The 25,441-nt window shown below is 37.5% G+C and overlaps 1 protein-coding gene across 2 annotated transcripts in view; it reads right to left on the minus strand.

Annotated features, from left to right (window-relative positions):
- The window catches only part of fndc3bb (fibronectin type III domain containing 3Bb), a 76,321-nt gene that overhangs the window by 47,542 nt on the left and 3,338 nt on the right, over positions 1-25,441 (minus strand). Inside the window, exons 2-3 of one of the 2 annotated variants that reach the window (XM_065258433.2) lie at positions 14,295-14,437; positions 14,135-14,210 (exon numbers count right to left, since the gene is read on the minus strand). In XM_065258433.2, the coding sequence (XP_065114505.1) occupies positions 14,135-14,210; positions 14,295-14,402 (184 nt within the window). In that variant the 5' untranslated portion in view covers positions 14,403-14,437. The remainder of the gene's footprint in view (positions 1-14,134; positions 14,211-14,294; positions 14,438-25,441) is intronic. The other variant, XM_073813091.1, reaches the window with a different exon arrangement.

The following is a 25,441-nucleotide window of genomic DNA, read 5'->3' on the forward strand; positions in this document are numbered from 1 at the left end:
ATGAAATCTAATGCATAGCCCATGGTGTAGAGGGTATTGCATAGGTCAGACGCAGATTTATAAATCAGGCTTAACACAAGTCTGTGATCGCACGTCCTATTGTTCTTGTTAGAGGGAATGAGGGAAAGTGTCTATCAAACAGACCTTCTGATGAAAACGACGTGTGTTTTTAACGAACCTCGGGTACGTTAAAGCACATCCCGGCACACCATTCGTCCTAATTCAGGCATCATTATAGTCTTCATCTAAACGCTTACCAAGAAAAACAGTTAAATCATGTGTCTTAAGCCATAACCATAACAAAATATGATTCAAAGTTCATTCTGATGTAACTCACCCCTGATGAACTCTGTGTGGCGTTATATAACGGACAGTAGAGCCATGCTTTCCCCGGGCAGACTTGATTCATAGAGGTGTGAACCACTCCCAAATATTTACTATGATGTGTTTATATTTGCATTAATGCAACTTATTGCAGTCTTTCTTGGCACTCATTTTGTAAGGTCGCACAAATACGTACACTGTTGAAGGTCCAAATACAACAAGGTCACCAGGTAGAAAGCCAGGTAAAGAATGTAGGCTCGGGTTGGTTTAATCACTCATCCTGTCACAATAAATATTTAATATGTATCAAATTTTCAAAGATTAAATGCAATGTGCTTGTGACTGGACTGGAATGTGCACAATAGCCAAAATCAGCCAAAAAAAGAGACACTAAAATTACAAAAATGTGTCACAATCACTTGGCTGCAAATGAAGCTAAATTCTCTCTCCTACCCAAAGCCTCTTTTTAAAACACGCACACGGTGTAATGTGTCTTAGTATGGTTTTAATATTTTGCAATCTATATTAATGTAGGATTATATTGGCCATCAGCCATTCTGCTCTATCAGCATCTGTATCAACATTATCATTGGCCATTGAAAGCCCATATCAGTCAATCCCCATGTTCGGACACTTAAACAATGAAAGAAAATGGCATCCTTTAAGACAGTTACTGGTAAAATGTACATTTCCAAAGAGCAGAAAGCAAACTGGACAATAAAACATTACTCAACATCCTTGACATTCACTGCATAAAGTTGCTAGTACGCACCCTAAATTACTTCATACTAAATAAATAAAAAAATGAGTAAGAATTTACAGAATGCACAGATGGCATGCATATACAAAAATAGGCCAATAAACCCCTGTGAAATTGGTCACACTGGAAAAATATTAAAAACATGTTTATGAGCTCTTTGCTATGAGAAGTGTTCCAACTAAATCAAAGACAAAGCCCACTTTCAAAGCAAAACCAAAATGCCCCGAGAACTCAAATATTCCAAAAAGTCTGAAGATCCACCCTGCTTTGGGAACGGTGAGCCATGTGGATATGTAGCGCTTGACTGTGAATTCCCAGCATGCTTGGGGTGGGAGGGTGTTGGCTTTCAGGATGTGCCATAAAAATTGTCCGTGGACTCATTCAGCTCCTGTGTGGAGAGCGTTGTGCAAACAGCCCTGGAGGAAAACGAGACGACTTCACAGTTACCCTCGAGTCGTACCCCCTGCTTATGTCATCCGTTGATTGGCCCGGCAGAACGGCGGATGAGCCAGAGAAACGACCTGAATTACTCTGTGTCAGTGATAAAAGCCCATTCAGAGAAATGGATCAGGGAATTGCTATCGTGCCAGCCCATCTCTGGTGATTCAAGGCATTGTTTTCATTTCCATGCTCCCCCCATCCTGAATTAACAGGGTGAGAACTTTACCCTCTCCCCACCCAACGTCTGTGAAAAAAGAAACGGAAGCTTGTGTGAATCATGCGACGATAAAGACGGGCCTGTGATTTACAGTTGTCGGTGGTTGGCAAGAGTGTTTGATCTCAGTCGACCAGGAAGGGCTACAATAACTGGCCCAACCTTGACCCTCGTAATTTTATCCATCAGAAACATAATGGAAGCAAGGAAAGTATTAAGAGCACATTTACACCTGGTATTAAGATGCGTTTTGCCTGACGCATGTGATGATTCAACACCTGGTAAATCAATCAATCTCTTTTGTCCACTTTCGACCGCTTCTGACCTGATTAATTATCTATGGGCGAGTCGTTAACAATCGAAAGCTAGAGTATTGATGGGTTTAAGTTGACCTGCACTACTATGAGGACACTGCTTGAGTAGTAAACATGCTGCACAGAGTTTTGAACATGTATGGGAAATCATTCAAAAAATATTTGAGTTTGATTAATTATTTTTTACACAAGCAACACACACATCTCTGCTACAAATGAACATTTGAAGTTGGTTTCAATTACACCAAACGTGACAGAAGTGTAAACGTTACAACTTACCCCATAGGTGGGGTTAATTGTAACAGGCAGGGGGTTAGTTGTAACACTTACTACAAATATTTCAATACTATTTTGTCTATATACTTGAAGCGGATATTGTTTATATATCTGTCTATAATAGACAGGTATCCACACTGTATTCATTCAACCAGCCCTTTTCTAACAACAGTTCAATTATAAATGGATACAAATGTCTAAATATGTGAGGAAAAGCAGCACAATTATGACAAAACATTTTTTTTATATTGTGACTTAGTTTGTAATAACCATACTACAGTTTCAAAATTAAATTCTGAGATACTGAGCATCAAAGTCTGATTTTAGCCATTCATTTTATTATGATTTTAATCTTTGTTGTGAACCTATTTAATCAATATTAAAGATATGAACAAAAAATAAATTTTTGATAAGACAGGCACATTTATTTTGTTGGTAGCCAGCAATCATTCATGTGTAGCTTATTTAAAACAACGGCAAGAATTACGCTAACGTTAGCGGTTTTAATATTGTAAGTGCTGAGGGGTTAGTTGTAACAAAGCGTTACAATTAACCCCACTGAGTCAAAATATTTTCAAGCCAACCAAAAAAAGTTGCTAAGAGCTGCAGACATATTTCAAAATATGCTATGTTTTAGTCAACAAGACACTGATTAATATGACATAGCATTGGATTTGGTATCTTACACAACCAACTTAAAAACCGAAAAAACATATGATGGAAAAATTTACTTGCATGCCACCAAAACAGTCGTTCATCAATAACTCTGGAAAAACATTATACATTTCAAATAATTTGCGGGAGATCGTCTTTTGGCAGCGTGAAAAAAATACAGGAAATAAAACCCTGCGTCTGTTTTTGCCCCACGCACCCCTATGTGTAAGGGGGGCTTTTGCAAATATTTCAGAACTGATAAATAAACTTGCGCAAATTTTACATACAAAATGAAACAAATAAAAGAGGCGGAGAGCAGCCGCATTAGTTTTATCATTGATTGTCTAAATATGGGGGGTTCACGCTAGAAGTCAGGACCGATGTAAAAACATTGTGCTCATACATCAATCCGGTCGATTGGGTTTTCGACTACCTATAAATGTGGTTGAAAGTGGATGAGCTTTAAACATTTCACATCCTGTATACACATGTATTTAGCGTTGTCCACTTATATAATACTAGGTATACACAGAACGAAGAAACGAAGATGAAACAAAATCCAAATTGCCTCTACTTAAAGTCTATCGTATCTCTGAGGTATAGCAATTTGTGATTTTTATTCACTGGAAATTGACTGGAAGGTATAAACTGGTCTATAAAGGTGGTTAAAAGGCTGATAGAGTACAAAGGATTAGTGATGTGATGCGGAAACGGAGTCTTTTCTAAGACAGAACCACAACGGGTTACATTTTGATAGATTATCCAAGTCAGTTTTTCCTCAAAACATACATTGATGAATCGTGCAGAATAAAATTTGACTTAGAACTTGGGTAGACAAATAGTAAAGAATGCTAAAGAGATTATAGGAGAGTGGATAATAGAAAAGGAGGAGAGAGAGAGGCAGACTACCATTGAAGGCTTGCTCTGACACGCTCTGTGCTACGGTAGGAGTTTTTATTACACTGACACGATCGGGAAAGAGAGGGCGAGAGGGGAAGACAAAGATCAACAGAAAGAGAGAGACATCACGTTCACAAGTGGCACCATTGTGTGGCGAAAAATTCCTTTAAAGCCCAAAAATGTGTTCGCATTGCTGTGGATGGAGCCCAAATTCATTGTGGCTTCTTTATTTGAAGACATCCTGGGGATTCAAACTGTGAACAGTGCTTTACATTTAAAGGGCACCTATTAAGAAAAATAAATTTTTACAAGTTGCTTGGACATAAATGTGTGTTGGCAGTGTGAGAACGCAACCACCCTACAAAAAAAATAAAAATATCCAACCACTACTTTTTTTAAAAGGGATAGTTCGGCCAAAAATGATATTAAACCCATGATTTACTCACCCCCCAAACTGTCCGAGTTGCATGTGTCCATCGTTTTTCAAGCAAACACATTTTCAGATATTTTAGAAAATGTTTTAGATCTTTCAGTTGATTAAATGTAATGTTACGGGGTCCACGACCTTCAAGTCCAAAAAAAGTGCGTCCATCCTTCACAAATTAAATCCAAACGGATCCAGGATGATAAACAAAGGTCTTCTGAGGGTAATCCGCGCGGTGTTGTTGTAGAAATATCCATATTTAAACGCTGCACTGCTCTGTGCCCCCGCCCTCCGAATTTGTCATACGTCACTAAGAAAAGTGCGTACACTACGCTAATACTCTCTCCTGAATACAGAGGAGTCTAAGATGGCAGCGCTACCGGAAGAGTTATTTACGTTAATAAAGTTTTAAATATGGATATTTCTACAACAACACCGCGTGGATTACCCTCAGAAGACCTTTGTTTATCATCCTGGAGCCGTTTGGATTTATTTTGTGAAGGATGGACGCACTTTTTTTGGACTTGAAGGTCGTAGACCCCGTAACATTACATTTAATCAACTGAAAGATCTAAAACATTTTCTAAAATATCCGAAAATGTGTTTGTCTGAAAAACGATGGACATATGCAACTCGGACAGCTTGGGGGTGAGTAAATCATGGGTTTAATATCATTTTTGGCTGAACTATCCCTTTAATCCCCATAAAACCAAACGGTCTCATTAGATATGCAACTTTGCTTTTCTTGTTCTCTGTCTCTTTCGATAAAGGAATGAAAAACATAAGCTCATTTGCATTTAAAGTTACAAACATGAAAATGGGGCATTTTGGACATGCAATAATAAATGATCTGTGGGGTATTTTGAGTTGAAACTTCAGACACATTTTGGGCACACCCAGGATTTATATTACATATTGTAAAAATGGGCAATATATGTGCCCTTGAATGAATTCCTCAGCCAAAAATACAAAATGTTCACACACCCTCATGCTGTAATTTTGTCTCCAATGAAACCTTTTTAAAATTTCATATGCAAACTCTTACACATAAGGAAACTGAATAAGATAGATAAATAATCGATAACAAAAATAGCGTTCAACGAATGTCATTATTGTTTAGTTTGGTCTGTGACGTCACTATCGCAAACCAAGTTATAAAGTCAGGCGCATCTGCTGCAAAGTACAAACAAAGACAAATATTAAATTAAGAAATTAAACTTTAACAAACATTGCGCTTTCATCGTGTCGTTTATTGCGCTGTCTCATTTTTCCATGTAACTCTGTGGTCTTCAGCAACCTGCACCGTATGGGGCAGGACGCACCTGATATTAACTGTGTCATGTTGTTGCAATGGAGGGGTGGGCAAGTGACATCACAGACCAATTAACATATTATTAGTATTTCGAAGCATTCTTTGGCACCTTTAAAGGGTACTGCCCCATTGACCATTTTTGTACCATTTTGGCAGTGTACATAATGAAAGACTTTCATTTATGGGTAAACTAGTCTTTTAAAAAGTTAAGCAACTTTGCCTTGTACAGTTTAGTGCAACAGAGGGAGGTTAAGGAGTTCACTTTTGTGAAGTGCACACTCATCCTGTTCTCTGTGCAAACTGTGCCAGTGTGTTGGCAGGGCCGGAGGTGTCAATCTGCCTGGTTTGTTTTTATACGTGCCCTTGTTATCCTGAAACTTGAGGCTGTGATTAGCGAACCGCTGCCCCGTGAAAGCACGCAGAGAGCCTGTTGCGGGACACGGCGCTTGCTGAAAATAGCAGCTCAGCAAAAGAGGAGAACGCACAGGAGAAATAAGAGCGAAAGGAGGGGGGGAAAATGGTGAAATGTTCCAGTGTGTAATGTTCTGGAGTATGCAGTGGTTGAAAACGGGATACAAAAACAAGCAATAACAGAACGGAGGAGAGAAAATCTCATTTATTTCTCCTAGGCACCATCAAGACTCTCCTGCATCTCAGATTAGCCAAGACTACAATGAACTCAAATGCTTCATCAAATTCTTTTGGAGATTTGGTGAATAGTCATTACAGACAAACTTTCTTCAGAAAAACATGCCTCGATAAAACCACACCACACACACGAAGACCGGGAACATGCATTAGGAAAGTAAATATGCTCATATTTGATTCTGTGTTGACTTTAAGTCACCCGAGCTTAGAAAGGGCAACATCGGAGCATTACAATTTTCCTTTGAGAATGTTTAATTCAAAAAGGCCTTTCAGAAAGTACACAGGGTGCCAACAAATTTAGAAAAAAGCGACACATTTAGGAACGCACATGGGGCACGCCACAAACAGACATGAGACACAACACTGAGATCTCTCTTTCTTTTTGCCTTTCAATGATGCACACAAAAATCCACTGTTCCTAAGCGCGGTGAGTCAGACGAATGGAATTACTGCTCTGCTGTGATCATCTGTGTGGCAGAGGGGGTTTCCTTCATCAGGAAAGAGCGCAGACCAGATGAGAACACACACACACACACACTAAACGACTGAGAAAAAATACAGCAAACAACATAAATAAAACAAAACTGTGCTAAGGAACACAAACAACTGGGAGAAAAACATAGATAGGTCAATAATCTAAAAACATGACATGAAAACATGAAGTTTGAGATAAACTTCACTTTTGCATAAAACTAACCACCATCTGTTCCTGTAACTCCTGCTCTCGGCTGTTTGGAGTTGAATATCTGTTCAGGCTACTGGAGAAGGCATCAACGTCCCTTTGCATGTGTATATACATTTATGCACATAAAGCAAGGTTTAACCAAAAAATTTTATTTATTTACTCGCCACTATGCTATTTCAAATGTATATGACTTCCTTTCTTTAGTTGCACAGTGTTTTATTTTTAAATAAAAATATATGTCACCTTGTGCACATATATAGGTCCCAAAAATGTTTGAGCTCCAAATACATAAACGTTTATCATTAAGGGACAAGTTTGGTATTTTACACTTAAAACCCTGTTTTCAGCGGAAGAATATACGGGTGTGAGTTGTTTGGAAAAATAGGTCCACAAGTTTACAACGAATGCTAAAACACCTGTTGGAAAGCATCGTTTGCAGCGATTTTTGTGTGAGCATATCAATGAACACCCGACCACTCGGTAAGTTTCACGTCTTTGTAAACGAAAGTTTAATGCATTTTAGGAAGTATTGTTCCTGTGCACCTATATAGCCATTATAGAGGTGGGAGGTGATACAACAAATAGCCGAAAATTCTCGGGCCAGCCGCATGTGTCGAAATTTCAGTCAGAACCATTCTATTTCATCATAAACAATCTGAAAAACAGGGCTTTAAGTGTAAAATACCGAACTTGTCCTTTAAAGAAATGCCTATGGGTTAAGAGGAGTTCATATATGCCAAAGCTGCTAAATGCCACCTTTATCAAAAATGATATTAACCGAAAGTATTTGCTCATCAAATACTTTCGCTTCAAATCGGTTTAAATTCCAGCTACAGACATTTAGAAATACCGGTTTGTTGAAAGAATCCATTAACTCTTTCCCTGCCAGTGTTTAAAAAAAAGTTGCCAGCCAGCACCAGCAATTTTTATGATTTGCACGAAAGTTAAATTCTGCCTTCATTAAATATTCAAACATACAATATATCAAATAAAAGAACAGACAAAAGAAAACAAAAAGTTTCATCCTATTCAATCACCTCTCTAATATGTGTAGGTTTCTTCAAAAATAGCAAATTTTGAGCAAAAAACTGAGAAAATTGCCTTTTGTAAAGGACTTTTGTTAGAGATCAGATTCAGGGCGATGATCAAAACATACATGGAGTTTAAGTTTTTGTGATCAATGGATGCTTCATTGTTTTATAAGTTGGGTAAGAGCGCACACTAGGGCTGCACGATAATTTGCATGCAATAATCATGCGCATCTCATCAGTTAAGACGAAACGTCCGCGTTAATAAATGCGAAATTGCTCCGACTGTCAGTGAACTACGGCTTTGTGTAGTAAATGCCGCTCCATCTGAAAGCAGGTGATTTACTACCAAACAAGGAACCGGCTTTATGGACTAGATGCGCATGACTATCGCATGCAATTTATCATGCAGCCCTAGCGCACACCTAGTGCATAATAGCGAAAATATGGATTGCCGTAAAATTTTCATTGGCAGGGAACCTTTTTCTCCTGATTGACGAGATAACTTGTCAATGGCGGGTAAAGAGTTAAGTAAACATGCTCAGGGCCCTTATAGGGTTTTGCATTTGAGCTTCCTAATATGTTTTTTAAAGTGAATCGATAGGCGTACACAAGATAATGTTTAATAATCTGATATGTTGATAACTTCAAATCCAACTTGTGTGTCTTATAACAAAGATGACAACCAATCATGAGACTTGAAGCAGTAAAGAATATTTTAACACAAAGTTGTTTGGATTACTTTAATATGGATGGATGTGCTTTTAAAGTCCCCCTGTGGTAAAAATCAAGCTTTTAATTGTTGTTTATACTGTATGTCTATGTAGTGTTTTCAATATGCGTTAAGACAAACCATGTGCAAATTCATTGTTCAACACCATTGCTAGTATTGTAGCAAATGTATGTAGTATTTTCCCCATAAAATTGGAGGTTTCCAAAAACAGACTGAAAACGGTGGTTTGAAATCGCCTGTTTCAATCACATCATCACAGCTGAACAAGTAGATCAGTAGTTATAGATATACATATAGCAATATAGATATACATGGACGGCACATAGGCTTGGGGCTGAAACTATCGCAGCACTACTGCTTCAGCTCCGATTTTGTACTCATACACGTGCAGTACAGACGCTTTAACCTGTTAAAATCAGCGGTAACAAAATTATTGCAGCTCATGTCACGAATGCATTATTGAAATAGACTTAGCAGCTATGCATCTAAAACTGTTGAATGTAGCTTCTATTTAAATTTAAATACAGTATATCTATGCACTTAGCTGGTGCAATTGAGTGGAGGCAGGGACTAATTTGCATATTCATATATTTGGTCTGAGCTGGTGCTGTTGAGTAAAGGGCTAGAGGCGGGGACTAATTTACATATTCATGCATTTGCGTATACTAAATAAGGCAAGGGTGTACAGTTATATTCAAACTATTTTAAAGCATAAAGAAATTACTGTTAGAGAAAAAAGTTACATATGATATTATGACGCTCAAAGATAAGTTTTAAGTGATAAAATTATCGACTATAAAAATATAAGTAATAAGTATAATTAATATATTTGTATATACTTAATATATAGTATACTATATTTGTTTATACTCAAAAATATTTTACAGTATTTGCCTAGTGTGACAGCAAGTTCCCCTAAACTTGGCTGCAAATTACAGTCATGACATGAAAGTCTAGATAATTTAGTACAAAGCAATGCCAGCCGTGGAACATTTTATACAAGTGTTTCCTTTTAACATAGGTAAGCAATGTGACATTCATCAAGACCAGCATGTCCTACAGTGAGATCAAAAGCTTAGCGCGCCTCGCACCCCTTCCAGGACTCGACTTGCGTGATGCTTAAAGCGTGTGGGGCCGTGGCATATTTTGTCTCCCTTGAGGCCTTAGGCGACTGCCGTCTGCTCAGGGTTAACCTGACGAGAGCGCAGATCCAGGTGCGATCTGTTAGCAGTGCCTGATCTCCACATGTACACATTCCTTCGGTCTCCCATTCGCTTCTTACTATCTGTCCAAGGTCTATCTCTTTCGTCGTGTCAGAAGGGAGACGTTTTTTTAGGACCACGGCTGTTAATATTCGACATCTGCCTTTTGGAGATGCGTTTCTCGGAGTTGGAGAAAAGGGGTGAGGGATTCAGGGGCCACAAAGAGGGTGCAGGCCTCCGAGCCACATCAACAGGAAACATATTTACTCAATCCGGAGAACGTCAAAGAAAAGGGGAGAACTAATGCAATGGATTCAAAATGCAATGTTTAGATGCAGAAGGCATTAACACGGCTACTTGCAATGAAAACCAGGTGAACTCACCGAATTATAAGAAAGAGCAAATAAATAACGTGGAAAGGAGTGGAAAGGGGTCATTACTTTGGAATGCATGTGCGCGTATGAGCACGGTTGGGCCAGCGTGCCACGTTTAACAGACGTCCTGATGGGAGCCAATCAAAACGGTGTCTGTGAGAAAACACAGTGATGAACCCGAGAAGCAGAATGTTTTTATAAGAATGACACAGATGCGAGGACTCCAGGTTAAGGACACACAAAGCTCTGTGACACCAATCAGCTTTACAGGCACACATGACAATGATCCACCAGACTTATTTAAATATATGCATTTGGCAGACACTTGCAAACAAACTATCTGTGTTCCAAGGAATCAAACCGATGACCCTTGCTCTGCCAGCGTAAAGGGACACGCCACTTTTTTTGAAAATATGCTCATTTTCCAGCTCCCCTAGAGTTAAACTTTTGTTTTTTACTTTTTTGAAATCCATTCAGCTGATCTCAGGGTCTGACGGTCCCAATTTTAGCATAGCTTAGCATAATCCATTGAATCTGATTAGACCATTAGCATCGCGCTAAAAATAGCAAGAGAGTTTCGATATTTTTCCGATTTAAAACTTGACTCTTCTGTAGTTACATCGTGTACTAAGACCAACAGAAAATTAAAAGTTGTGATTTTCTAGGCAGATATGGCTAGGAACTATACTCTCATTCTGGCGTAATAATCAAGGACTTTGCTGTTGTAACATGGCTGCAGGAGGCGTAGTGATATTACACAGCAGCCAAAATAGTCCCCTTTGTACCTTTCAATGGCAGGGGATATACAAATAAAAATATCGAAACTCTGGTTATTTTTTAGCAAGATGCTAATGGTCTAATCAGATTCAATGGACTGTGCTAAGCTATGCTAAAAGTGGTAGCGCCAGACCCGGAGATCAGCTAAATGGATTCCAAAACTGTAAAAATCAAATGTTTAACTCTAGGGGAGCTGGAAAATTAGCATATTTTCCAAAAAAGTGGAGTGTCTCTTTAATGCTTTAAAAAGTAAGCTACAGAACATGCTGGTTTAGAAGGAAGAGCCACTGACAACAGCCAGAGGATTTTACACTTTTATATTTTTTCACATTCGGCATATGCTTTCACTCAAAATCGACTTAAATTACTAATAATAAATGTATAGCTTGAATTCACCATGTGTCCCTGGGAGTCAAATCCATGACACACTGCTAACGCAAACCTAATGGTTTAAAAACTGAGCTACAGGAATGAGCATTTCAAAAACAACTCAAACTGGGGGGTAGGCCCCCTTGGGGGGCGTGAGATGGTGCCGGGGGCCCTAGTTTCATACATTTTTTTAAACATACATGAATTCATCATAAATTCTTTACAATTAAACTTCAGAAAAATTAACAACAGCACATCATCATATAATTTAATCAGTTTTGTTTAATTGAAATTTTCTATTTGAGATTGTTTTATGTTTAATGAATTTTCTTTGGGGGGGCAAGGTATGCACCCATAAAGTGTAAAAATATGTATTGCTTTCTTCCATTGTACTGAATTCCTTCCATTTTAATGAATTGAGAACAAAAATTTTCCAACCATGGGCGCTTCCATGTTACATAAAAACGTCAGTTTGGAGCGTGGGCATGCACAGAAGGAATTCGTCCGTGGAGACAAACTCCTTTTGTCGGTATGTGAAATAACACAGTAATCAAAAATTTCATTAAATAGTTAGTTTCATCTTTAATCTTCCCTCGAAGCTCAGAGAGTCCCAGGGGGCGATCAAAAAGCAATTAGATTTACTCTTTAAAATGTATGAGGCATATCCGGATGCACCCTACATGAAGGTGGGCACACGCCAAAAAGTTTGAGAACCAAACCAAGTTTGAGAACCACTGGCACCTTGTAATGCACTTTTAGTCGCTCTGAATTAGAGTCCGACCGATAAAGGATTTTGAAGGCCGATACCAATACAAATGTTTAATATATATATATATATATATATATATATATATATATATATATATATATATATATATATATATATATATATATATATATATATATATATATATATATATATATATATATATATATATATATATATTTTAGAAACGTGCAACAAAACATTAACAAATTTCCCTAACATTAGTTATTTGTAGTTATTTATGAGTTTTAACTAAAATAATATGATAATGCATTTAAAAAATAAACTAGTTTCTTTTATTGTCAGAACAGAAGAACATCCAAAATCATTTACAGTAATAATTACAAAAAATAATGACGACATTATTACTATCATCATCATTTATATTATCATTAAACAAGATAAAGGTCACTTAGTCCCTATATTGCCTTATAAGCTACCTTATAATTACCGTATATACCCGACTATAAGACGACCCCCCACCATTTTCCAACTTATTTTTGGGTTTTCACCAGAAAATAATTTTATTTTAATTTTTTATTATTTCTCTCTCTCTCTCTGCATCTCATGCATTCACTTTTCTCTCTCTCTGCGTCTCTGTGTTTTGTCCGTTTTTTTTTAAATATTAATTTACTGGCCATTACCCATAGTTTGGAAAATGCCTAATATCGGCCTGCCAATATATCGGTCGGGCTCTACTTTGAATATAACCGTCTGCCATAAATTGCGCTTTCCTATTCAAACCAAGCTTTGGCAACATGAGATCATGAGATCAGCATGAAGGGTCCATGAGCACCATTCAGCAGTTTTAGATACAACCGCTCTGTTTCACATGAGTAATATGTGGCACCTCTATACAGAATTGTTTTATTAAAAGATAAGCACATTCGACTGAACACGCCGACTGTATGGTGCCCAGGACAGGGAAAACCTTTATCAGCAAATTCTTTGAAAAAAAAATGCAAAGTCAACATCAAAAAATAACAAGAGACTTGGCTTATCCAGAGCGGCACGGCCACCTGGCAAAGTAAACCTTGGTTGTAAACCAAGTTCTTATCCCTAACATACCAGAAAGTTACTGTGGCATCACACCTGTGAGGATCTGATGGTCCCACAGATCTTTTAAGCTAGCCGTCTACATTCTCTCTCTCACCCATGAAGCATTGGCCAGCTCTGTCTCTGCCAAAAACCAAACATTTTTCCACTGCTGATTCTGTTATTCTCATTGGCCAAATTGAATTAAACTGTCATTTAGCTTCTCTTAGATGTGTGAACTGATGCGAGCCCCGGAGATATGACGCAGTACACTGTGGTCTAAGCTACTGTGACTTTCTGCTTTTAATCTTTGCATAAGACAAGAGTCTGACTGAGCGAATTCGCCTGCATTTATAAAGTTAAAAAGACATTATGAGGTCAGATCTTATTTAGTGTAGGGATTTGGTGACCGAATGCCTCTCTGCTCAAACACACAACCACAAACCTCTTCCTAAAAACAGGGTTGGAAATTATTTTGACACACTTTGAGCAGTCACATGGCCTAGATTGTTCTAAACAGTTCAAAATAACTATTAATATTTCAAATGATTGCAAAATTGTGATTGTATTCTGTTGATAGTATTGCAAGAGATGCAAGAATGCAAGTTGAGACAAAGACAGAGATTGTCATTGCTATCAGGTATGCAATGCACACAAACCCGGAGCAGTGGGAAGCAATCCCAGTGCCAGGGGAGCAATTAGGGTAAGGTGCCTTGCTCAAGGGCACCACAGGTGCAACCCGCCGGCCATGAGACTCGAACCGTCAACTCTCGGGTTACAAGCACGACTCTGCCCCAAATAATTTACTTATCCTTTACACCCATCCATTTACTGTATTAACCAAAACAGTCGGCGTACTTTAAGCAGTCAGAGTGGAAGAAAAAAACATCAGACCAACCTTGGATGCACTGCAAAGCCCCATCTTCCGTGCGGATGGTGAACGTCTCACCTGGATTCACCTGGACTAGGATCACCTGTCGCAAAATCAAAGTTCATGACATAACAGACAATGTCATAGAAATAAGTTTTGATTCGTTCAATCTGCACAATGATCTCACCTGCTGTGATGCATCTCCACCGATCATGTGGTGCATCATGGGAACCTCGCCGCTCAGTGGTGGCGGGAGGTCCAGCATTTGGTCCGTCATCATCATAGTGACGAACATTCATGGAGCCTGAGAGAGAGCAAAGGACGCCGGCTCTGTTAAAACAATGTGTGACAGTATTAATGAAACAGCTCAGACTGATATTCCCAACCAGCAATTTGCCACGGTTTCTAATACACACACTTAAACACATTGCTCATTGAAGGGCTACTGGTGGCTTATGGAAAGCAGTGAAATAATCATGATGATGTCACCGATGTTTATATGATGATGTAATCTGTATAAGGATGATGTCATGTGTATATAAATGCAGTTATGAGGCAAAATTCTCTATAACGCAACTGGAAAGTTGCGTTGAGAGGAAAACAAATAGAAGACAGAATCTTTGTTAGCCTCATTTTATAAGCAACAACTATTAACACAAAACATCTGATGGTGATGTTGGTGTGTAATTAAAACAAAATTATCAAACCTGTGCCAAACCTGCTACCACATATTTTAAAGACAGAATAAACGGTTCGCTTAGTTCACTAAAATATAAAAACAAAGCCAAGAAACATACTTAATATTCAATAAAGAGACTTTTTTACATTCATTTATAGGGTAAATAAAAGTTTAGGTAGAAAGTCACAACCATCTTTACTGACTGCGTTTACATATACACCAACTGCTGACTGTGAGTTGTGTTTATAAAGTTACAGAGAAAAAAAAAGTCCTTTTATTGACTTTACGAATTTGTGCTTAAGGTGCGTGACAAAAATATGCGCACACTTCAGTTAGTTTGGTAAAGATGCGATTAAACTGTTTACATGGCTGCATACTAGGGCTGTAACGATTTATCGTGCAAATGGGCGTTTTCTCAATGAATGAATTTTAATGAATTACAGTGAAATGACGCCACATCCAAAAGCCAGAGGGCGCTCTCGTGCAGAAACTCAATATGGGCCGCAGAAGAAGTAGCATTACAAACCCTATTCCAGGAAATGTCTAGAAGAATATTTATATCGGCGTTCCTCAGATTGTTTCAGGTATTTTCATGATAATAAAGAATATTTTGAATGATTTTGTTTAATGAGTGTTGCTTTTTTAATGCACGTTATAAACGACTCATTATAACGACTTATAATGATTTTATATTGATAATGGCTTCTTACTGACCAAAAAGCTAAAGTACACGCACAAGCTGCACATGAAACACAGAACCGCAGCCTTGCGATGCAGAATCGATTTTAGACAGGTCTTTTTAATGGAACACGCAATATATCGTTACAGCCCTACCGCATACTGCTATTAAAAAAGGCGTACGCCACCTGTTTTACAAGATTATACTTGCTGCAATTATGAGCTTAATCACATTATTTTTATCAAAGTACTGTTTTTACATGAGGTAAAGTTCGCAATGTTGCCAAAATTCTATAATCAAATTTTTGAGAATGCGTTTCAGATAAAAATTTTCAGAAAAAATTTGTTAAAAAAATGTCAGTGTCACACATTTAAAAATAATTTAAATATAATTGTATACATATACAACAGACATGTTACAACGAAAAAAGGCTCCCAACTTTTCTACTTTAACTGTAAATTGACAGCAAACTGTGCAAAATATTGCATTGTTTCTTTTGTTTTTTTACTTAATAAATGTCTGCTTCCAATATGTTAAATTATATACATTGACAAAAATTTTTTTTGGTGACTGAGGGTGAAGCACTGGCCCGATCGGGCAAGTGACAATACTTTTAACTGGCCCAAACATCTCTCACGCTTTCCCCGGGCCACCGGGCAGTCCTTTATGTTGAGCCCTGTAATGTTTGTAATCAAGCAAACTCTTTCGTTACAAACACTGCTCAAAATATCTTCATTATCAGTTTAAAGAGTCGTACATTTAAAAACTGTTGTAAAAGGTTCTGCTTCGCATACAAACTCTTCTTCCTTTGCACAAGGCATTATGGGTAATATTAGCTAAATAACACACACTTGGTGCATAACAGATAAAAGCTTTTACCATTTGGGTACTGGCTTTTACCATACGTTCAAATATATAGCACGCATAGTATCCACCTGCACAACAGACGTAAACCAACAGTAAATTTGATGCCGTTCTGCAGTGACATATGTAAACGTATATACCATTTAGCTTGATGTGTAAACGTTTAACCTTTCTCTTCATAGAACAAACAAGCTTGCGCGTCACACTGAACACCTCCCAGAGTAAACAACTGTGATTCACATGATGCCTACCCAATCAAAGTTCAGATGCAGTGGAAAAAAATCAGGATGTCATCAGCTGACCTGTGCCATTTCACTTTACGAAAGCAAAAATCTGTCCCATTTACCTCCAAAGGTATACATGATTGAGGTCAAACCTAGTGCAACTGAAAACTGTATGTTTTGAAGTAGCACAAGAAAAACTGTACCGAAAACAAAAATTAGCAACATTACCATGATCAACACAGACCAGAAGCTTCAATCCCTACTAAATGTAATAGTATCAGGTAGTATTACCATGGCATTTTGATACACACTGATTATCACCATATTCGTGCGTCATGCTTTAAAGCATTTATACAATAGCATGCTATTTGGCTATTGTTATTGTATGTGATCCTGCCGGGAAATCCAGGCTAAAGTCTCAATCTAAGAGTTAAGTAGCACTCAAAGTTTCATTTAAATCATTATTTCAATCTAGGATTAATAAAAACTTAATAAAACTTCAATAATAAAGATATGAAAGTTATATTTCACAGAATGTTCTTTACATTATGTTACGTAGAATGATTTTATGTTTATGTAAATCACCAAAATACTGAATTTGAGGAAGGATACGACTGTCAGCTATTCATGAGAGAGCAGGAAGATAAAGGGGTTTTATTGGGTCATAAATACCTTCACTTCCACCCCTAAACACACACATACATACACAACACACGCACATACACAACCTTTGAAATAAGGTTGACAGATAATTGAAACCGAATATAAAATCACTCAACCATTAAGAATCGAAACAGAAACACAGGTTTAGAAAGTCAACATTCTTTTTAAGGTGATCGAACATTCCTAAAAGTCAATGCCAATTTGACGTTTCATCATTTTACACAAGGTGCACATCCCTGACTCCTAAATTAATCAAGAGCAACTCAAGCATCCTACAGTCTTATTCATTCCAAGCATCCTTGTCTTAGTTTCCTCCTAGCTTTACACCATGACCTGTAATTACTGCCCAACTAAAATCATTAACATTACGGCTTAACACGCCAAAGCCCCCTGGGGTCCCAAAACCTTCCGTCTTTTCGCCCCTCAAGCGCTCTTCACCTCAGTCTTTTCTTTACATGCACATCATTCCACTCATTCCAGAGCCTGAACTTTTGTGGGGTCGAGGGGGACAATTGGGGGCTAAAGCCCCTGAGAGAAAGAGATTCATACAAAGGGGGGATGCACGGGGCGACCAGGCCCTCTACCTTTAGGGGTCATGTTGTTATAAACACGTCACAGCGAGTCGAGAGATGATGGGGATTTTTGGCTCAAGATGTACCTAAATGTAGGTTTTGGAAAAAAAATTTTGCGGAGATCTTTAATATCTCAATTACTTCTAAACATTAATGTAGTGCAAATTAAGAGTTTGGCTCGAGTCAGGATTTGAGAAAAATACATTTGTGTATCATCACAATCCTACATTTGTTTATCAATTTATTTTTTCCAAAAATGTCACAAAATGAGCTTGGGCTTACTAACATTTTGTATATTTGTACGTTTTTAAGTACAAATATCTAGTACATCTAATCTCTTTAAATCAAGAGATGTAAGATCATGTCAAATGTGCACACTGTTATAAAAAATTGGGAAGTACCCTTTAAAAATATATATTTTTATATATATACCATTAACTCTTTCCCCGCCATTGACGAGATATCTCGTCAATCAAGAGAAAACCCTTCCCCGCCAATGACGAGTTTTTCCGTCTTTCCGCAATACCGCTATTATCCACTAGGTGGTTCCGCAACTTTTTAAACCCGGAAGTATTGCCCTATGGCAAGCAGCTGCATGTCCGTGTCTGTTTTAAAGATCGCTCTGAATGGGATCTCTATGAAAAGTCCGTCACAAAAATGGAATCATCTCTGCTTTTTGCTCAAAATGTGGTGTTTTTGCAGAAACCTACCCATATTCAAAAGCTGATTACAAAAGAACTACTGAAGGTAGGATGAAACGTTTTTTTTTTTTGAAAGCAGAGGGTCTGTTCTTTCATTTGGTATATTGTATTTTTATATATTTGAAGAAGAACATTTTCTGGAAGGCATTAAACTTTTGTGAAAATCATGAAAAACGCTGGCGCTGGCTGGCAACTTTTTTTTTAAAACGCTGGTGGTGAAAGAGTTAAGTACAGATAATGTATAAATTTGGTACCTCTGAGGTACTTATATGAACCGTTTAGGTCCCAAGCTGTACTTTTTGACTATATTTTAACCGATTTTTTTGAGTGCATGTGCAAATCTACAAAAAAAAACAGATGACACACAAATCACAAGATACTGACTTCTCTAAATCTCCCTTTAAACACATTAAACACACTTCCTTGCATGCACACACATACACCAAAAGACAGATTAAATTTTTTTGAGAAATCTGTTCTTGCATCTGGCGGTTTACAGGCCCAGATGTGGACCTATTCTGGCATGTTCTTATAATCCACCTAATGGTACATAACAACACAAAAGAAACTAAGAGGGACATCACTTTTTCCCCTCGATCTACCCCTCATTCCTTTATGCTCTCATTTCATCCATTCACTCACCGATCAGCTGAAACACACACATGCAACACATGCTCAGGCTTGCATACACACATTCCCAAAGAATGAGAAACAGATCCTACACATCGCATTTTTTCCCTGCATGTCTCACCTCGGAGCGTTTCCATCTTACCGGCATTGACTCACGTCTGTGACTCTGATCAACGTTGCTGCCAGATGACATCATTCATTTAAAAATATACCAATTCGACACCTTGCGCGTAATAGGAGCGAAGCCAGGCCTGATAAGGACCCAGACAGGAGGCTCAGGTCACACTGACCGAGTGTGGAAGAAACATTGTCTGGATGCTTGAACTGGGAAAGTGAACTAATTGATTACTTGTGTCTGCTCTAGAAGTTCATGAGGTTTGCTGGCCCTGTACACTGTCAAAGAAAATGATCCAAAGTTGTCACTGGGGCAGAACCCTTTTAAAAGGTCCTTAAATGTACCATTTAGGTACATGTATGTAAGCATATGTGCACTCTTTGCTGGTACCAATATTTGCCTCTGAGCTACTCTTAAGCCTGAAGTACTAGTTTGTTTTTTGACATGTACATGCACGGCCGAACGCCAATCTTGCAAAGCATAGTTTGTTTTGTACGTGTACACAGACGTTCGACGCAAATGCATTACGACAAAATGCAATGCATCTCCTGGGCTTCATACTACATTCTCTTGTACGTCCATACACGACCTGCACGTTCAAAGTATGCATGGTTACAAAAATCGGCAGGTTTGTGTACAGTGCGCGCATACTATTTTAATGACGAATTTTGCATCTCACGCACTCTACGTGCACCCTCGCCTGTGCATGAAAACAGAACTATACTTGTCACTACTCAGTAGATCTAACTTATTAACTATATTTTTATATAGCGCCTTTAAAGTAGCTTCTTGGTGGTCTAGTAAGCTAGCATTTTTATATTTAAACTTTAAATAGAAAGACTTACTATCAACCATACGCGGAGGACAAAATGTTCAGAATTGTTTAAATGTTGCCCAGGAGGAATAGCCAAAGGTGTTCAAGAAATAGCTTAGCTTAAAAAGTCAATTCTGTCGGCATTTACTTGCCATCACATCATTTCACTTGGTATGACTTTTAAAGAATATAATAACTGCTTTTCCATAATCAAATATTTGGTAGAAATTCACCTTGTGTGACAAAGGAGGATATTATTGAAATGACACGAAGGCGTAAATAATGATGACGACATGTATCAACTCAGGAGAAATACAAATAGAAACAAATAAGGCAATTGTTAACCACATGCAATATAAATACAGCGCTATTAATCATCATTTAGTACAGTGTTTCCCGCAGCACTTTCCAGTTCGGGTGGCCCGCCTAAGCGGGCCTAATCTAGAATGTGTTCATTTTCTGTCATACTTTTCTCAAAATTAAGTTTTATTTGAGTGTTTTAAATAAAATATTTTAATTTTCATCATAACGCTTACGCCCGCCCCTTTGATTGTCATGCACCCGGCCCCGCCCAACCCTACCACCTTAACTAATAAATTCTCTGCGGGAAACCCTGAAATATTGGAGTTCAAATTGAAATAAGACCCACATATAAAAAAATGTCAAGCTCAACAGTAGATCGAACACAGTCTCACAGAGTTGCGTATAAATAGCACAGAGTGTGAAAATCGTGCAATACTTACGGCAAATTCCACTTTGGCGTGCATATGATACGCCAGTCCTTCCTATTCACTTAAATGCCGCAGCATCTTTTTTTGTCGTTTTATTAATTGGTTTCTGAATTTTTTTTGTTTTTTCACCATTTTCGCTTGGTTTAGGGTTAGAACTATTTTTTGTTTTATAAAAATGACATCCTAACCCAAACCCCAACTCTAACCTCAACTCCAAGCGACCATGGCTTAAATATAGACAAAAACATGGAGAAACCTGTATATGAAATAACCTCCTTAAGCAAATCTCAAATCTAACTCTAAACCCAAGCGAAAATGGTTTAAAAAAAGATAAAATTGAGAAACCAATAAATAAAACGCAAAAAAAAAAAATGCGCCGTTTAAGTAAATGGGAAGGACTGGCGTATCATATGCACGCCAAAGTGGAATTTGACGTATGTATTGCACGATTTTCACACTTCGTGTTATTTATACGCATACATGAGACTGGGTACTAGGAACATCAGTTTATCATGTGCTTTTTCTCAGGACTTTCCCTTGTTTTTTATTTTCTTTTAATATTACCCCTGACATATTTGGTTATATGTTCTCTTGTTTGTAAACTATATTGTGTTCTTGTTAATATTCAATAAAAAATATATTTTTTACTTGACTTTTATATTTAATCTCAATTATTTCACAAAGAAAGAAGTGAGATATTAAAGATATCGCATTTACATTTTTCCATTTCTCCAAGTGTACACAGAGCTTACATCAGGACCTGTCTCAGCAAAACATAAAGGTGTTACCCTACACTGGCACCACAAACTCTGGAGCACAACCTAAATTCATCCCTAAAGGCACAATGCTGCGGTTACAGTACACACCCAGCTGAACTTAAAAAGCTGACCTTGTTTCTCCATACAACGAACGGTGAAAAACACAAGACAAACCGGGACAAAAAAAATGAGAGACAGCACAGAAGACAACACAGAGGAGATTCCCAGGATCTGAATTTACTGTTGCGTAACACTCAAATGAAACGTGATCCAGCCTCCGAGCACCGAAGAGAGGCTGAGGAGGAGCAAAGACACATCTAAACTGGGTCAAGCTGTGTGAATCATATTCTCCAGTCACACAAGGAGTCGCGAAGGGTCACGATGGAGAAAATCGTGTAGTGTCACACCCTTAACGTTTTAATTCGAAGTGGCTAGGAACACAATGAAATAATTATGAAGGAAGCGTCACTATTGTGCCCATACCATTGTGATTTTAACCAAACCCTTTACGTTGTGTATTAAAGTTAGAGATGTAACTCATCTATTGATATGACTGTTCAGGAGAGATGCGTTATTACTTTTCTAAGCACCTGAGAAAGTCGTGCCACTAGGCCTCCAGGGAGTCCCAAAAGTCCTATCTACCTGAATTGGTAAAGACAGATTTCTCTAAATGCACGTGCTACAACCACAATTAAACCTGACATCAACTGTCCCATTATTTTGGTTTCTTAGGTTCAAACTGCACTAAAACACATTTTTCAAGGACACTTCAGCTACTGCGCATGACCATAGAAGAGCGCCTCACGTGACTCCCCCTCCCGTGAAAATCGCCAGTCTTTATCGATTGATGATTGTTGTTTTTTTTTAATGGAAGTAGGGCTGGGATGATTAATCATGATTTAGACTAATAAGTAATAATGCCTGTCTGATATCGATTCTGGATCGTAAAGGCGATATTATGCACAGCTCTTTTGTATTATGGCTCTTTGATCAGTAGGAAGTCCTTATCGATCTGAAAATCACTCGTTAAACATAATCATTATAAATATTCTTTATTATCGTGAAAATACATAAAACGGTTTGATGAACAGCGGTAACAATATGCTTATAGGCATTTCGTAAAGCTGCGTACTTCTTCTATGCCGCATATTGGGTTTCTGCAGGAGAGCGCCCTCTGGCTTTTGGATGTGGGGGAATTTCACCATAATTCATTCAAATTCATTCATTTAGAAAACGCGCATTTGCACGATAAATCGTTACAACCCTATTATATTGTCTCCTATTCATGGTAATAGCAGTGCACAATCTTGTTATATCCAATATCTTTGGCCATACCTAGGTACCAGAACATTCCGCACAATTTCATAGTAATTCTTGCGAATTTTCAAAGGTGGTTAATTTGTATGACCACTAGAGATCGACCGATATATCTGTTTTCCGATATTTCCCCCGATATTTGAGCATTTTCCGATGATCGGATATCTGTTTTGTAATATCGGATTGACCGATAAACAAGAAAATTGCGCGCTGGACGCATCTGAGGAGAGGAGCTCACAGCAGCAGCAGCAGCCTGCACAGCAAATATGACGGCGGAGTGACGCGACTTTATTAAAAGGACTTTGAGTATACTTACTTTGCATATGAGGCATTTATAGCACAGCTTATTTGTGCATTAATGTATGTTATGTTAAATAAGTTGATATATTAAAAGCAATGTATGCAGCTTGTCCAAGAATAGAGACGAACTCACAGAGTCACGCTGGCTGATCCATAAAATCCGGTCCCAATAACGACGTAGCTTTGCATGAATAAAACAGCCATGAATTAATGCTTTGTGGAATTAAAAACGCTAAATTAAATTCGTTTTTCTGTTATTTATGCTTATAATTAGCATCGTAAAATCACGTTCATATTGCTGATCACTTACCGGAGGCTAAAGCACATCTACCACTTTTAACAAGATTTACCCTATTAACATTTACCAGATAAACATTATTTTGCTAAAATATCTAAATAAATGTCTGTGGATATTAATTAATTATTTATTACCTCCGCAAGCGGTCACAGTTTAATACAGTTAATGCGCGAGTAAATGCATAGATAAACAGCGCTGTCTACAGCCATTTCATAAGCTAAAACAACTAAATATTAATTATTCTGAAATCAAATAATGTTACCAGTTAAGAAATTTGATGATATATAAGCCGTTTTGAGTGTTACTTTCCTGAATGTAGTATTCCAGTCAGTGATATTATTTGTAAACTCTCTTTGCTAACTACTGGTTGGATTGCTGAAGGCTCAGGTTGCTGGTCAAAACAACGATATTATATCCCAAAAAAGGCACTTAATCCACCTGTTTTACTCTATAAACTATGTATAACAAGCAGCCAACTCCGCTATACTTTTCTCTCTCTCCCGCTCTGTTACCTGAAAACCGCAGCGCGAACTTTGGATCAGTCCATTTCTGACGAAATGATAGGGGTGTTTGGAATAGTCCATGTATTGGGAATATAGTTTCTACATTATTCATTAAATTAATATTATTCTTTACTCTTTCAGACCCCTCTATTTATGACTTTGTATGCAAAGAGGGAGTGATTGTGATGATGATGATGATTATTATTATAAGGGTTTGTTCAGTTCAGTAGTGTAGTAATTATTATGTCAAAAACAGAAGTATAACAGTAAATAAAAATCGGTTCAGCATATCGGTTATCGGGTACATAAGCCTCCAAATATTTGTTATCGGCATCGGTTTGAAAAAATGAGTATCGGTCGATCTCTAATGACCACACACATGTAAATTTTTTCCCACGTTATTTTTGCCTTTATAGGTAGTATGTAATACAAGGACAGGAAAATACAGGGTGGAGAGAAGGGTACGGAATCAGCAATTGACCTCGAGCCGTGATTCTCCGAAACTGCATAGGGTTGCATAACAATTAATCGCAATTAATCTATTGCAGAATAAATATTTTTGTTTACAAAACTGTGAATAATAATTATGTATATATAAACATGCACACATGCATGTATAATTTTAATTACTATATATATATACAAATTAGGGATGCTAAACAATTAATCGTGATTAATCGTTAGCAGAATAAAAGTTTTTGTTTACATCACATATGTGTGTAAACTGTGTATAATAAATATGTATATATATAAATATGAACACATTCATGTATAATTTTAAGAAAAAAATATGTATATATTAAGTATTTATATTTATATATAATATAAATAATACATAAATATATAAATGTATATACACATGTAAACATTTCTAAAACATATACATGCATGTGTGTACATTTATTTATACAAAGTTATTATACACAGTTCACACACATATATGATGTAAACAAAAACTTTTATTCTGCTAACAATTAATCGCGATTAATCGTTAAGCATCCCTAATACAAATATACACATGTGTGTGTATTTATTTATAAAAAGTTATGAAACACAGTACACACACAAATATAATGTAAAAAAAAACTTTATTCTGCAATAGATTAATCACGATTAATCGTTATGCAACCCTAATTTGCACCATATATCGGATCGCTGCACACAACACCATCGACCCTTTCGCCCATGTGATGCTGGGTTTAGGGGCAAGGTATCATTAGTATATTTTTTATCAATCATGTTTTTTATACGATTCGCTTCATACGAATTCATTCCAGTTAGCAAACTCAAAGTACGTACAAGTTCCTGTGAGATCAGGATAGAATATCATATTTATTTGGGTGTAGACTCATTTGTGGGAGTAAAGAAACAATAAGCACATTCAAGCGACTGCATACCAATGCATTAAAAACCCTTTTAGATCAAGTTAGTAACTTGATAGCAACTCCCTAGCAGTGACCAACACCATCCTTGACTAATAGCTGAT

The sequence above is a fragment of the Paramisgurnus dabryanus genome, chromosome 22 (genome assembly GCF_030506205.2).
Source record: "Paramisgurnus dabryanus chromosome 22, PD_genome_1.1, whole genome shotgun sequence".
Taxonomy (NCBI): domain Eukaryota; kingdom Metazoa; phylum Chordata; class Actinopteri; order Cypriniformes; family Cobitidae; genus Paramisgurnus; species Paramisgurnus dabryanus.